Source organism: Scyliorhinus canicula, chromosome 7 (assembly GCF_902713615.1).
Source record: "Scyliorhinus canicula chromosome 7, sScyCan1.1, whole genome shotgun sequence".
NCBI classification, from domain to species: domain Eukaryota; kingdom Metazoa; phylum Chordata; class Chondrichthyes; order Carcharhiniformes; family Scyliorhinidae; genus Scyliorhinus; species Scyliorhinus canicula.
The window spans coordinates 180,004,196-180,020,848 of NC_052152.1; the positions used below are offsets into that span (position 1 = coordinate 180,004,196).

Consider the following 16,653-nt stretch of genomic DNA (forward strand, 5'->3'; position numbering starts at 1 on the left):
ATGAGAAGTAGGATCGTGGTAGGCGAGCTCTAATCCCACAGCATGTACTGCACTGTGGAGCTGTGCGAGGGCTGCTCCGAGACATAGTTCGATTTTTTTTGTCTGTGTCGTATGCCAGGTATTCAAAATGAGGTGTGCTAATATGATTGTCCATATTAAAATTCGGCCGATGTATTTTGAACAGATTAGTATATAGATAAGACAGCATGTTTGCTGCCAAACATATCGCTTTTATCTTTATGCTGGATAGAGCAGACAAGCACTACATAATTAGATGTGTGAATCAGTGCATAGATAAAGGGGATAAATAGTGTAACCACCTAAACTATTTATATACATTCAATCATGATACAAGTGTGGTCAAATAGCTAAACGTAGTACCAAATAAAAGTTACTGTCCAGGTATTGCTAAATAATTAGCTGAGTTGGTATTGGGCCTGATCGAGACTACTGACTTCCACTCTTCAAGAGCAAATGTGTGGAAAAGACGACGTCGAATCGTCTATTTACTGAATTCGACTATGTGGTTGTCTTAAACCAATGGGCCTGATCACGAAATGAGATCCAGACAACACATGAAACTCTGAATCCCAGAAAAGAAAAATGACATTTGGCTCTCCTGGTCATTATATGTCAATGGAATCAATCACGGAAAGAGAACCCCGAAACCATTTTTCAAAAACAAAAATCATCATCGAACCCTATATAATTAAGCAGAACTTTTAAGTCAGCCACATTAAACTGTTGGCCCTATTCTTTCTGAATCTGCAGAAAAGCTGGTTTTCATTTATCTCATGGGGAGAGAGTCCCCATAATTAAACACCTGGATTTGAGGTGATGTTTACACACAAGATCACATACGCTGACAGAGTGGTGAGAGATGTTATTGCACCCCCCCCCCCCCCCCTCTGCCTCAGATAAAATACTGGCCCTTAGCATCAAACATGATTTTATTTTCTCCAACTGCCAAGTGACAAATGGATCACATGTCAAAGCTATCCCCTCCAATGTGATTTACCTTAAAAGAAACAGACATCAATGCAATAAAGCAAACCTACCTGCCAGCTTGGAAACAGAAATATAACAGTTTTCAAGCGTATAAATTATTGATCTAATTTCTAAATTGCACAAAATATTCCCTGAAATTTAGCTTGACTTTCGATCAACCAAAGTGAGTTGTCCCGTTTTACAGCAAAGACAACAAAATCTGGGAAAGAGCAAACACATCAGCAGAATGCTATCAAGATTCAATCCTACTGTCAATGTTTAATTTTAAAATCATGCATAAAACCTAGCTTCAAAATAGTGGATATACTTGAAGCGGAAGTAACATTTAAGTGAGAGTCTTCCACAGAAGTGAAGTGCAGAGCATTATTGTCAATATCCACTTGGCCTCCCGCACAGAATTAGGAGCTGGGGCGCAGAGCTTGTTGCCTGGCAACGAAGTACATCCAGTGTACCGCAGCCTGACTTCCACACTGTCTAGCTTTTACCTATTTCGCAATTACTCTAGGAAGAACCAAAACGTTAGCGGCTAAATTTATCCGCCCTGCATCAAATCTACTATTTGTGTCAATAATCTGTCTACCTACACAAGCAATTCAAAAAAAAATCCCAGTGAGATAGTTCCCCAATTTCCCCCATTAATTCATTTCACTCCTAGGCGTCTTTCTGTTTTCCACTTGTGGTTTCCGCTGCTCTGCTCTCCAAGGACTGGCTCATTTAGCTAATTATAATGAACTGGAGAGCTTGTGCTTTGCACTGCTCACCCAAGTGCAATCTACCTGGCCAGGAGAGTGCTAATGCAGGCTAATTAGTGACTACCGCAGGCAGTGAGACGCGATGAACAAATGGGAGGGAGAGTGAGGGGGAAGAGGGAAGAGAGGGGGTAGGGGAAGAGAGGGGGAAGAGGAAAGAGAGGGGGAAGGGGGAAGAGAGGGGGAAGAGGGGAGAGAGGGGAAGAGGGAAGAGAGGGGAAAGAGGGAAGAGAGGGGGAAGAGAGGAGGAAGGGGAAGAGGGAAGAGAGGAGGAAGGGGAAGGGGAAGAGGGAAGACAGGGGTAAGGGGGAAGAGAGGGGTAAGGGGGAAGAGAGGGGAGGGGGAAGAGAGGAGGAAGGGGAAGAGAGGGGGAAGAGGGAAGAGAGGGGAAAGGGGGAAGAGAGGGGTAAGGGGGAAGAGGGGAGAAGAGGGGGAAGAGGGAAGAGAGGGGGAGAGGGAAGAGAGGGGGAAGAGGGACGAGAGGGGGAAGGGGAAGTGGGAAGAGAGGGGGAAGTGGGAAGAGAGGGGGAAGGGGGAAGAGAGAAAAGATGGGGAAGAGGGAAGAGGGGAAGAAGAGAGGTGGAAGGGGGAAGAGGGAAGGGAGGGGGAAGAGGGAAGGGAGGGGGAAGAGGGAAGGGAGGGGGGAAGAGGGAAGGGGAAGAGGGATGAGAGGGAAGAGAGGGAAGGGGGAAGAGGGGGAGAGGGAAGGGGGAAGAGGGAAGAGGGGGAGAGGGAGGGGGGAAGAGGGGGAGAGGAAGGGGGAAGAGGGAGGAGAGGGAAGAGGGGGAAGAGGGAGGAGAGGGAAGGGGAAGAGGGGGAGAGGGAAGGGGAAGAGGGAATGGAGGGAAAAGGGGGAAGAGGAAGGAGAGGGAAGAGGGAAGAGGGGGAGAGGGAAGGGGAAGAGGGAGGAGAGGGGAGCGGGGGGGAAGGAAGAGGGGGAAAGGGAAGAGGGGAAGGGGAAGAGGGGGGAAGGGGAAGAGGGTGGGGAGGGGGAAGAGGATGGGAAGAGGGGGGAAGAGGATGGGAAGAGGAGAGAGAAGGGAAAGAGAGGGGAAGGGGAAGAGGGGGGAAGGGGAAGGGGGAAGGGGAAGAGGGAAGAGAGGGGGAAGAGAGAAGAGAGGGGAGAGGGAAGAGAGGGGGAAGGGGGAAAAATGAGGGAAGAGAGGGGAAGGGGAAGAGGGAAGAGAGGGGGAAGGGGAAGAGAGAAGATAGGGGAAAAAGGTAAGCGAGGGGAAAGAGGGGGAACAGGGGGGAAGAGGGAAGAGAGAGGGAAGAGGGAAGGGGGGAAAGGGGGTGAGGGAAGAGAGGGGTAGGGAAGAGAGGGGGAAGAGGGAAGAGAGGGGGAAGGGGAAGAGAGGGGGAAGAGGGGGGAGAGGGGGAGAGAGGGGGGAGGAGGAGAGGGGAGAGAGGGGGAAGGGGAGAGGGAAGAGAGGGGGAAGAGAGGGGGAGAGGGAAGAGAGGGGGAAGTGAGGGGGAGGGGGAAGAGGGAAGTGAGGGGGAAGAGGGAAGAGAGGGGGAAGGGGAAGAGGGAGGGAAGAGGGTTGGAAGAGAGGGGGAAGAGGGAAGAGAGGGGAAGAGGGAAGAGAGGGGGAAGAGGGAAGAGAGGAGGAAGAGGGAAGAGAGGGGGAAGAGGGAAGAGAGGGGAAGGGGGAGAGGGGAGGGCGAAGAGGGAGAGGGGGAAGTGAGGGTGTAGAGGGAAGAGAGGGGGTAGGGAAGAGAGGGGAAGGGGAGAGGGAAGAGAGGGGGAAGAGGACAGAGAGGTGGAAGAGGGGAGAGGTGAAGAGAGGGTGTAGAGGGAAGAGAGGGGGAAGAGGGAAGAGAGGTGATAGGAAAGAGGGGGAAGAGAGGGGATAGGAAAGAGGGGGGAAGAGGGAAGAGAGGTGGTAGGGAAGAGAGGGGGTAGGGATAAGGAAAGCAAGACGAAGCGTGGAGACTAACAACCGAGGTTGGGCACTTCCAGATCCGTAGGGTTGATTTTTAAATGGTCCAGCGGATCGTGTTCCTCTCGTGCGAAACTGCCCATTCGTTTAACATAAAGCGAAAGGACCCCGTATTCTTCCGAACAAGAAAAAAAGGGGACCTGACGAACAGGAGTGTGTGTGTGTCAGACAGACAGTGAGGCTGAGAATGGTCACAGAAACCGTACCGTTTAAGATGTCACTGGCACTGGATTTAAAAAAAATAAAGACGACGCGAAGATGGGGCAGAGACAGTTGTTGGTAACGCATAAGAATAATAAACATAAAGCACAATTTAAAGCTACAGAAATAAATCAGGAGAGGGAGAGAGAAACACAGACTGATGGGTAGAGGGAGCAGGAAACAGTTGATATGTGCCAGGGGGCATCACGACAGCACATCACTGCAGAATGGTATTCCCGAACATCGACCTATGCTGTTCATATATTGTTTTTAAAATCCCGGGCAAATTCCCATCAGTTATTCCACAGGCCATTAACCTTCCACACAAATAAAAGGAAATAGGCGAATCACTAACTTTACCCTTCCTATAAATACATGCGGTGCTATACTGGGACGCGATTTGGAAACTCATGCAAACTTGCAACATCATTTTGCAGTTGAATGAACGCACAGAGCTGGAGGTTTCGTCTTTAATTCGGAAGAGTTCCTCCTTACGGCTGTATCTGTTTCCCTCCGAAATCAACCGAATATCTAGCAAATGGGTTTTTGTTTTAAAGACCAGACCTGTACAAAGTTCAGATGCAGGGCTCCAACATTTGGAATGACTATTTATTTACCTTATTTTGCATGGAGACGGCTTGGCCAGGTGTTCAACACTAGGCGGTCATGCAAATCAGTACGTGACAGCCAGAGAGGGCCGCCTGGAAATATTACACAGCCCTGTAACTACCCCAGACTTTAAGACAGACAAAACATTTATTGATAGGATATAAATAAATAAATGCCCCACTCTGGAGACTAACCGTTGTTTTTACTGGTACGTATACCGCTGGTTTTCCGGCTGCACCCTTTTTCTGGTCGCCCATCCCCAGCTGGAATCCCTTCGATTTCACCCAAAATTTGAATTTGGCATTATCGACCGTGCCGAGCTCGACTCCGCTCAGGAGCTGCACAATCCGGTCGTATTTCTTCCGAGTGACCGTCTTTGTTTTGCCCGAATCCCCGTAGGTTCTCAGACACCAGTCCTGAAAGTGACCGTACATGTCGCGATCCCCGCTGCTCTCCCAATCGATCGCTTTGTTCGCCATGTAGAAAGGTTGCTTGTTGTGTTGGGGGGGGGGGGGGGGGGGGGTGGAGAAATGTACACCTCCGTAAAAAAATCACCCTTTAAAAAAAAGAGAAAACGAGCTCAGTTTGTGAGCACTTCGGTATCTTCTTTTTTTTGAGCGGAGGATCCCTTCACCCCCCCTCCCCTCCCCCCACCCCCAAAAAATTTTGCAGCACAGGCTCACATGAGACCGTCCGGATCAATCAATCTGATGGCCAGGCATGGTCAGTGCCATTGGAGCAGCGGGTCTGGGTGAGGGAGGAACAGGTTGGACAGGGTTGGATTGGGAGGCTATTGAGTGAGGGTCTGGGTCTGGCTGCAGGGGTCCGGAGAAGCCGCTCTAGGTGATGGTGCAGTGTTGGAAATGCGCCTCCAGAGGGGTCTCTGGTCCTGGTCCAGCCCCCCTTCCTCTTCCTCCTCTCACCCGCTGACCTGATTGGACGCAGTGACAAAAGTTTCTCGGGTGACAGCCAATCAATGATGTCACGGCCAGATGTCCCATTTAGGAATGCGGCGGAGTGCGCCTGCGCGGGCTGGCAATGGAACAAGAGGGGCCAGTCCTCGGGGTCCAGGCTCCTTGACTGTTGCAGCTCACCTCTGCAGCTGGGCAGCAAAAGGCAAGGCCCATTGCTGTTCGCTTGGATTGTGGCAACTGGTAGTATTAGCATTTTAAATCGCGCTCTCTCCCCCGCCCCCCCCCCCCCCCCCCCCTCCCGCAAAGGCCCTGAGGAGCATTGTCAGTGTTCCAAATGCTCTGGCAATAAGTATGGGCGACACTGGAAGGTTTGCCACGGATGATTTTGCCTTTGTCGAATTATTTTCTGTCGATGCCTCCCTCTTGAATCTGCCAAATTGAGAACCTGGACACAGTTTGCAGCTTCACCGCCCACCTGATGGCACAGGTTACTGACAAACATGTCCCAAATACATATTCATACAGAGTTTCCAAATGCGTACGATTACATCTCAATTCCTCACATCCGCGGATTGGAAAATATATAAATTGGGTACACCTGATGCAGAAATCTAATATGTAGTTTGGTGTATTGAGTAAATGTGGATTTACTATTTCGCACTTCACATCAGACAGGCACATTTAGTTTTTGTGTTCGGATTCATTAAAAAAGTTAGTGTAGGCATTTATATTCATGAAATGTATATTAAGTAGGAAAACGTGCCTAAATATTTAATTTCAAATTAGCATGTTAATTTGAAGTAAACCAGTGAGATCGAATGTATTCACTATTAGAATTGTAGAAATGGATAGAAATATACAACAGAGAAACAAAACTGATACACCCTCCACTTTGGTGCACGTCTGCCACTGAATTATTTGTTGAAAACTAATTGCAGTTTTCAATTATGCACCTGGGCCTGGGTTGTTAATATTTTTCTTCATCCCAAACACAGTTTCGCAGATCGCGTGTCGAGCTATTAATACAACAGAACGGTCATTTTCTCAATGTGTTCCTTGATTGGCACATTTAATAAATCACAATAGCTTTTCAGTAAAGTACCTTTATGGTTAAATATTAAATCGACCTCTTCAGTTTAGTTCCAAATCGATACATTTTTTGTCAAGATGGAAACGTAACTGGACGGACGTACAATTTTTAAACCTTTGTGGCGATTTTGCTTGATAAAGCCAAATATGTACTTATAAAATATTGTAATGTAAGTTTGAAAAAAAAAACACCAAGCATAAGTGATGAGTTGTGTATGCAAATAGGCAGTCTAGACTCTGCTTCTCCTCGTAAATGCAACATCGAAATAACCTGGAACTGCAGTTCATCTGTTGCCATGGCTGCACTGCCGTAAACATTTGTCCCAGTGCAAATCCATAGATCTAACATGCTTACAGCAGTGTTTTGTCACTGGAAACTTATTTGTAGAACTGAAGTTGGCGGTACGGTCTAGCTGTCACTCTCACTAGAAAACAATTAAATGGCCCCAAGGCACTCGAGTGGGCTGAATCCTCAACACACTGCCAGCTATTTCCTTATTATATTTCCAGGTGCAATTTTGTTGGAGCCTAATATTAACGTCATATGCTTTTTAATGCATTTTTTAAAAAAACGCTCCGAATCTCATGGTTTTAAAAAAATGCTTAGATACAAAAACCTGCTGGGAACTACAGCTATCTTCATGGATTAATTAATTAATATAATGTCACCTGTGTCCCCTTCTTGTTTTTTCACCCCCATACATTTGGCTGCTGACATTTGTATATTTATATTTAATCTACACTGGCTCTATAATATCCTGGTGCTTTGGTTTGAAATTATTTCATGATAATTTTTCAGCAATTATATCACAATCATTTGGTTTTTTTCATGCCATCATCACATTGGCGATGTGCAGCAGGCTGGCAGGGGGTGTTGGCATTGAAAAGCAGCCGGTGGTGCAGATAATGAACCATCCAGAATAAAATCACTCCATAAAATGAGCTATATATTAAACATGTATTTTTTTAAAGAGATAGTCTGGAATAAATTCAGGGAAGTAGTCTAATCTCTGGGCTCAAATGACGGTTAAAAAACCACTTGAGCTACACTCTTTTGTGATTTATGAGGCCAGGTGAGCTTCTTGTTTCATTTATTGCCTTGTAATTACTCCCAGGTATTTATTATTCTGTACATGAGAGATGCTGAATCCTAGTATATACTATCATATCTTAAAACTATTTGATACATATTTCAAAATCACAAAGTGCACTTACCCTTTTATGAACTTACATCTTGACTATGCTGCATAATAAAATGTCCAAATTCAGAATGTACACATCACACACGTACAATTAATAAAACTATGTATATGAGAAAGCCTGTGTGTTTATTCTATACGTGAAAATTTCCTGTAGCAATGCATGTGAGGAGTCAAGGCCAATAATGGCTTTGAGTGAAGCAGGGATGGAGGAGATGGAATAATTGGTCCCGGAAATGCAAATGAAATTTATTTTGTTAACTTTAAAGTCAAATATTTTGTCATTCTTTTCATTAACATCTGTTATTTTCAGTTGAAAAGCCACATTCTGCCAATTCAAGAAGCAGGTAAATAGAGTTAGTTGAAGTTACCATTTTCCTTGGTAGTGTAGGCTGTGAGTTGGGAGATGCAAACCTTAAACACAATAGTGTCACAACTGGCAGGAGAGTATAAATACAGAGTGGAAAATGTATCTAGGTAATTTTCAATGGAAGCATGGGAATTGGAATATATGAAGAGAAAGGTGGTGTGACAGGATTGTGACAAATACATCACATCAGATGTATGAATTTGTAGACAGGAAATGCATGCAGATAGGAGATTCTTTGTTTTGTTAAAAAATATATAAATTTAGAATACCCAATTCTTTTTATTTCCAATTAAGGGTCAATTTAGTGTGGCAAATCCACCTACCCTGCACATCTTTGGGTTGTGGGGTTGAGACTCAAGCAGGCATGGGGAGAATGTGCAAACTCCACATGGACAGTGACCTGGGGCTGGGATCGAACGCGGGTCCTTGGCGCCATGAGGCAGCAGTGCTAACCACTGCACTACCATGCTGCACCTTAGATTTTTTCTATACAGATCCTGGAATTAAGTTCAAGATTGCACTATAACTTTGCAGTTCAGGTGGCGATTATAAATTATTCAGTGGCTTTGAAAATATATTTTAGCAAGGAAACCTAGCATTGTATTCTGGCGATAGGAATTTCCAGTTATTTGCAAAATATTTCTTGATAAAATGATGTGAATGTGGTTAATCCTTTAGTCTGAATCATAACACCCATTATCCTGGGAACTATACTTGACATTGACACTGACAGTCACTATTAATGGGAGTATTGACCCAAATCTAAGTGCATCCCCACAAACACACAGAAAATTGTAACTGTATCTACTATAAAATAACAACCAATACCAAGGAGTAATTATATGACTGCAGTTGAAACTTGTTATTTCTTTCTTTTTTAAGAAACACTGAAGTTTTAATCTTGCAGTTAATAGTATTGCCTGAGCCTTCAATTCAATTGCTGAAATGCAATTGCTCTTTGATTTTTTGTTTCTCCATGTGATATATTCCCAGGTGTTATTATTCCAAATAGTTCTAAAACTAGATGTCTGGAATTTAAAGTGATTGTGGATTTATTTATGAAATGTGGACATTTCTGGAAAGGCCAACCCATCTCCAATTGCCTCTTTGCTGTCTTCTTGAACCACTGCAAAAATCGTGATGTGGTACCTCCATATTGTTAAGTAGAGAGTTCAGGATTTTACCCAATGGTGAAGGAACGGTGATGTATTTCTAAGGCAGTGGTGCCTGACTTGGAAGGACACTTAGAGACAATGGTTGCCCCATGCCTTTGCTGTCTTTTTCCTTCTAGGCGGTCGAGCATGTGGTTTTGGAAGGTGCTGTTGTCTGCAAAACTTCAGACACTTAGACCAGTTTATTATTCAAAGCTTTACCCAGGCGCCCTTATTTGCAAGATGAACAAAGGACTAACACAAATTCACAATTCAACCCAAATTTATTTTAAAACACAATAAAACAGTTTTTAAAAATAAATTTAGAGTACCCAATTATTTGTTTTTCCAATTAAGGGGCAATTTAGCATGGCCATCTACCTACCCTGCACGTCTTTGGGGTTGTGGGTGTGTGCCCCACGCAGACATGGGGAGAATGTGCAAACTCCACACGGACAGTGACCCGGGGCCGGGATCGAACCTGGGACCTTGGTGCCGCGAGGCAGCAATGCTAACCACTGTGCCACCGTGCTGTCCTTCACAATAAAATAGTTATCCCATAAATTATGCTACCTATAGTATGCCATAAGATTCTTAATACTACCTGTGTTGATGAACTGTATCAAGCTGCGGGTCGAATCTTCTGAGTCCCAGTTATTTCAGGCCCTTCATCTGGGAAGGTGGGTCTCGCATGCTGCTTCATTCTACCCTCTGGTCTGCCATTGAGTCTTCTCCACTACCTCTGTGTTGAGTCTTCACTGGGGCGGGTCTCTGGATGCCTCTTCCTTATACCCCTTTTTGCATCTTTCCAGAAGCTTCTCGGGCCCTCAGTCAATGAGGTCTCGGTGTGGGGGCCGCAACACCCAATGGAGTTGCTGATTGCAACTCTGCAGGACACCAGGAACCCACCCCCAGGGGTCCAGCTTCAGATGCATTGTCCTCATGTAACCTTCTCTCAGATATGGTAGTGGTGGGAAATCTAGGTGTCAGAAAGTCTGGCTTCATCTGGGCAATCCACACCACCGAGCCACTTGAATGGGACCGAATACCTTACGATGTCTTGTTTACAGGGCAGGCCTGCCCTGCCTGTCTGTCTCTGTCCTGCCTCTGTCCAGTGTATTCGAATTTGGCTTTTCAAATTCCAGTCTGTGGTTCTGACTGTGGTACTCCTCCATGGTGAGAACCACTTGGAGGAAGCACTGAGTGTGGCAAGGGTGCAGAATATGCTCTGGGTGGGGGATTTCAATGTCCGCCACAGACCGAGCTGGCTGGGTCTTAAAGGGCATAGCTGCTAGACTGGGACTGCAGCAGATGGTGAGGGAACCAACAAGTGGGAAGAACATACTTGACCTCATCTTCACCAATCTGCCTGCTGCAGATGCATCTGCCCATGAAGTATCGGTAGAAGTGACCACCGCAGAGTCCCTATGGAGACAAAATCCTGTCTTCACATTGAGGATACCCTCCATCGTGTTGTGCGGCACAACCACCGGGCTAAATGGGATAGACTTCGAACAGATCTAGCAACTCAGGACTGGGCATCCATGAGGCACTATGGGCCATCAACAGCAGCAGAATTGTATTTAACCACAATCTGCAACCTCATGGCCCGGCATATCCCACACTCCTACCATTACCACCAAGCCAGTGGATCAACCCTGGTTCAATGAAGAGTACAGGAGAGCATGCCAGAAGCAACATCAGGCATACTGGAAAATGAGGAGTCAACCTGGTGAAGCTACAACACAGGACTACTTGTGTGCCAAACAGCATAAGCTGCAAGTAATAGACAGAGCTAAGCAATTTCACAATAAACACTTCAGATCTAAGCTCTGTAGTCCTGCTACATCCAGTCATGAGTGGTGGTGGACAATTAAACAACTCGCTTGTGGAGGAGGAGGCTTCACAAATATCTCCATCCTCAATGATGGAGGAGCCAAGCACATATGTGCAAAAGACAAGGCTGAGGCATTTGCAACAATCTTCAGCCAGAAGTGCCGAGTGGGTGATCTATCTCAGTCTCCTCCGGAGGTCCCGAGCATCACAGATGTCAGCCTTCAGCCAACATGGTTCACTCCATGTGATATCAAGAAACGGCTGAAGACACGGGATACTACAAAGGCTATGGTATTTAACACTATCCTGGCAATAGTACTGAAGACTTGTGCTCCAGAATCTGCCGCACCCCTAGCCAAGCTGTTCCAGTACAGCTACAACACTGTAATCTACCCGGCAATGTGGGAAACTGCCCAGGTGTGCCCTGTACACAAGAAACAGGACAAATCTAACCCAGCCAATTACCGCCCTATCAGTCTACTCTCCACCATCAGCAAAGTGATGAAAGGAGCCATTAACAGTGCTACCGAGCAGCACTTAATCAGCAATAACCTGCTCATGGATGCTCAGTTTCGGGGTCACTCAGCTCCTGACCTCATTACAGCCTTGGTATAAACATGGACAAAAGAGCTGAATGCCAGAGGTGACATGAGAGTGACTGTCCTTGAGATCAAGGCAGCATTTGACCCAGTGTTGCATCAAGGAGCCCTCGCTAAACTGGAGTAAATGGGAATCAGGGGGAAAACTCTCTGCTGGTTGGAGTCATACCTGGCACAAAGGAAGGTTGTTGTGATGGTTGGACCTCAATCATCTCAGCTCTAGGACATCACTGCAAGAGTTCCTCAGGTAAGTGTCCTCAGCCCAATTCATTTTTTCCAATTAAGGGGCAATTTAGTGTGGCCAATCCACCTACCCTGCACATCTTTGGGTTGTGGGGGCGAAACCCACGCAAACACGGGGAGAATGTGCAAACTCCACATGGACAGTGACCCAGAGCCAGGATCGAACCTGGGACCTGGGCGCCGTGAGGCAGCAGGGCTAATTCAGCTGCTTCATTAATTACCTCTCTCCCATCATAAGGTCAGAAGTGCGGATGTTTGCGGATGACTGCACAATTTTCAGCTCCATTTGCGACTCCTCATATAATGAAGCAGTCTATGCTCAAATGCAGCAAGACCTGGACAATATCCAGGCTTGGACTGACAAGTGGCAAGTTACATTTGCACGACACAAGTGCCAGGCAATGACCATCTCCTGCAAGAGAGGATCTAACAACCCCCCCCCCCCCCCCCCTTGATATTCAATGGCATTACCATCACTGAGTCCCCACAATCAATATTCTGGAGGTTACCACTGATCAGAAACTGAACTGGACTAGTCATATTTATACTGTGGCTACTAGGGCAGGTCAAAGGCTAGGAATCCTACGGCGAGTAACTCACTTCCTGACCCCCCAATGCCTGTCCACCATCTACAAGGCACAAGCGAGGAGTGTAATGGAATACTCTCTACTTGTCTGGATGAGTGCAGCTCCAATAACACTCATAAAGCTTGACACCATCCAGGACAAAGCAGCCCGCTTGGTTGCTCTGCCTTCAACAAACTCTCCACCACCGATGAACAGTGGCAGCCATGTGTACTATCGACAAGATGGACTGCAGTAACTCACCAAGGTTCCTCAGACAGCAACTTCCAAACCCACGATCACTAACATCTAGAAGTGCCTGGGAATCCCATCACCTGGAGTTTCCCCTCCAAGTCATTCACCAGCCTGACTTGGAAATATATTGCTGTTTCTTCACTGTCACTGGGGCAACATCCTGGAACTCTCTCCCTAACTGCACAGTAGGTGTACCTACAACTCAGGGACTACAGCGGTTCAAGAAGGCAACTCACCATCACTTTCTGAAGGGCAACTAGGGATCGGCAATAAATGTTGGCTTAATCAGTGATGCCCACATCCCATAAACGAATAAACAAAAAAAATTAAGATGGCCAATTCTTAATTTAAAGTGTCCAATTTTGCATCGGGTATAAATTTCAGGCTGTTGGCGATTTTACCACAGTACTGTCAAAGGGCCTTGTTGAGTTGCTATGGTGCTTCTTGTAGATGGCGCACACAGCAGCCCTAAGGCACTGGTGGTACAAGGATTGAATGCTGAGGTGGTAGATGGGGTGCAAATTAAGCAGGCTGTTTCAGCTTGGATGGTATCCGGTTCTTAAATTGATGCAACCATCAATTCACACGAGACGGAGAGTTGTTGGAAATGCACATATCTAGGCAAGTGGAGAGTATTCTATCTCATTCCTGACCTATGCCTAGTAGATGGTAGAAAACCTTTGGTAAGTCAGGAGATGATTTATTTGCTGCAGAATAATGATCCGTTGTTCTAGCCACTGTATTTCTGTGATTGCTCCAGTTATGTTCATGGTCAATGGTAACCCCTAGGTTGTGATGTGGATAAATTGAGTGATGGCAATCCCATTAAAAGATACTGTCATGCCAAATACCGTTGCGCGCAGCTGCACCTGACACTTGTGAGAACAAGGTCAAATACACTTCTCCCTTGAGTCAGTCCTCTCACTGCCTGCCACAGGCCCAGCCTCGTCAACTTGGTCAGTAGTGGTGCTAAAGAGTCACTCTCAGTGATGAATATTGAAGTTCCCCACCTCGCCACATTCTCTGTGTTTGCTACCCTCAGTGCTTTTGAAGTAGTGTTCAACATGTGGGAGTAGTGATTTACCAGCTGAAGGAAGGTGGAATCAACAAGTGATTTCTTTGCCCTGCTTGATCTGAAACCTCATGGGGTCTGCAGTCAATTTTGAGGCCTTCCAGAGTCACTCCCGCTTGATTGTTGTGGTGAATGTATTACTGTGACCATTCACCATTGTATTACATTACATTGTATTGTATTATGTTGATGCCCTTGTGGGCTCCACCTATGGCTCTGCCCCCTCGGGGGAGGTATATAGATCTGCAGCCTGTAGGCGGCACTCAGTACAGGGCAGTCGCAGGCAGGCACAGTTCTAGCTGATTAAAACCACTGTTCACTTCAACTCTCCGTCTCGTGTGAATTGATGGTCACATCAATTTAATCAGCTACAATATCGCTATGGAAGCAGCCCTCAAGCCTGATCGGCTGGAACTCGACCCACAGGCAGCTGAAGCCAAAGGAATCTTTTCATACTGGCTCCGCTGTTTTGAGGCCCACCTCGCCGCCTCCTCCTCACCCACCGTCACCGAGGAACAGAAACTGAGTCTCCTCCACGCCCGGGTGAGCCACAGAATCTCCGTGCGGATCGAGGAAGCGACAACGTATGCAGACGCGGTCGCGATCCTGAAAAGACATTATGTGAGGCCGGTTAGCGAAGTGTTCGCGCGGCATCTCCTCCCCACTCGTCGTCAACGCCCCGGGGAATCGCTGGAGGAATACCTACGCGACCTGAGGGTACTCGCTCGAAACTGCAATTACAAGGACGTCAGGGCCTCGCAGCATATGGAACTCGCCATCCGGGACACCTATGTGGCTGGAGTCTGGTCCGACTATGTCAGACAGCGCCTGCTCGAAAGGGGCGCCCTCGACCTAGAAGAGACGGTAAAACTATCCACCTCTTTAGAAGCTGCGTTCCAGAGCCTCAATGCTTTCCCCTCCGACCACGCGGTTCCCTCGTGGACACCCGACCAGAGGGTGTCCCGGGCCTGTGCCGCGCGGCTGCCCAACCAACCCGGGGGGGGGGGGCTGCCCTGCTATTTCTGCGGCCAGAACCAGCACCTCAGGCAGCGGCTCGGAACGCGACCTGTAGCGACTGCGGCAAGAAAGGACACTTTGCCAAAGTCTGCCTGGCCAGATCCAAAACTCCTAAATCGCAGGCCCAATTTACAGACTCACAGGCCCGCAGAACCTGCAGCGTGACTGCGTGCCTGCCGGTACCTCCCCCTTCGGATGCATCATCAGCCTCATGCTGTCCGTGGGGGCAGCCACCTTTAACCCTACCGACATGTGCGACTCATGGGGGCCACCATCTTGGCTGTCATCTTCAACGCCGCCCGACACGTGCGATGAACGAGGACGCCATCTTGGGACCACCCCACTACCTCTGACCACGCTGGCTACCCGCAGCTTGGCGCTGTCCCCCTCGACCAGTCACTGCCCAAGCACCTCAGGAACTCGATGATGACTGTCCGGGTCAATGGGCATGAAACGCCCTGCCTGTTTGACTCTGGGAGCACGGAGAGCTTCATACACGGTAAGGCGCTGTTCTCTCCAAATCTCCCCCGCATTCCAAACAATCTCCCTCACTTCCGGATCACATTCGGTGCAGATCCGGGGGTACTGTGTCGCAAACCTCGCGATACAGGGTGCCGAGTACGCCAATTTGAAACTATATGTCCTCCCCCCCCATCTCTGCGCTCCTCTCTTGTTCGGACTGGACTTCCAATGTAACCTCAGGAGCCTGACCCTGAAGTTCGGTGGGCCCCTAACCCCTCTCTCCGTATGTACCTTCACGACCCTCAAGGTCGCCCCTCCCTCGCTCTTCGCGTACCTCACCAACGACTATAAACCCGTTGCCATCAGGAGCAGGCGGTACAGTGCCCAGGATAGGACTTTTATCAAGTCAGAGGTCCAGCAGCTCTTGAGGGAGAGGGTCATCGAGGCCAGGAATAGCCCCTTGAGAGCCCAGGTGGTGGTCGTCAGGACCGGTGAAAAGTACCGGATGGTTATAGACTACAGCCAAACCATAAATCGGTACAAGCAACTCGATGCGTACCACCTTCCCCGGATAACGGACATGGTGAATCAGATTGCATACTACCGGGTTTTCTCCACGGTAGATCTGAAGTCCGCATACCACCAGCTTCCAATCCGCCCGGAAGATCGCCACTACACGGCCTTTGAGGCAGACGGCCGCCTCTTCCACTTCCTCCGGGTCCCCTTCGGCGTCACCAACGGGGTCGGTCTTCCAAAGAACGATGGACCGAATGGTGGACCAGTACGGGCTGCGGACCACATTTCCGTACTTGGACATCGTCACCATCTGCGGCCATGATCAGCAGGACCATGAAGCCAACCTTCAGAAGTTTCTCCAAACCGCCCAAGCCCTCAATCTCACCTATAACAAGGAGAAATGCATTTTCTGCACAACCCGACTGGCCATCCTCGGCTATGTCGTGGAAAACAGAGTCCTAGGGCCTGACCCCGACCGCATCCACCCCCTCCTGCAACTCCCCCTACCCCACTGCCCCAAGGCCCTGAAAAGATGCCTCGGGTTCTTTTAATGCTATGCTCAGTGGGTAACCAACTATGCGGCCAAAGCTCGCCCACTTATCAAAGCGACCACCTTCCCCCTGATGACTGAGGCCCGCCTGGCCGTCAGCCGCATCACCAAGGCCACGATGCATGCGGTGGACGGGTTCATCCCCATTCCAGGTGGAGAGCGACGCGTCAGATGTCGCCCTGGACACTACCCTTAATCAGGCCGGCAGGCCCGTGGCCTTTTTTTCCCGTACCCTCAACGCCTCCGAGATTCGACACTCCTCTGTCGAGAAAGAAGCTCAAGCCATCGTGGAAGCTGTGCGGCATCGAAG

At 48.1% G+C, this 16,653-nt stretch overlaps 1 protein-coding gene across 5 annotated transcripts in view; it reads right to left on the reverse strand.

Annotated features, from left to right (window-relative positions):
* The window catches only part of LOC119969595 (nucleolar protein 4-like), a 430,219-nt gene extending 425,219 nt beyond the window's left edge, over positions 1 to 5,000 (reverse strand). For 4 of the 5 annotated variants that reach the window (XM_038803408.1, XM_038803407.1, XM_038803409.1 and 1 more), the window contains exon 1: positions 4,702 to 5,000. In XM_038803408.1, the coding sequence (XP_038659336.1) occupies positions 4,702 to 4,986 (285 nt within the window). In that variant the 5' untranslated portion in view covers positions 4,987 to 5,000. The remainder of the gene's footprint in view (positions 1 to 4,701) is intronic. The other variant, XM_038803410.1, reaches the window with a different exon arrangement.
* Between the last annotated feature and the right edge of the window lie 11,653 nt (positions 5,001 to 16,653).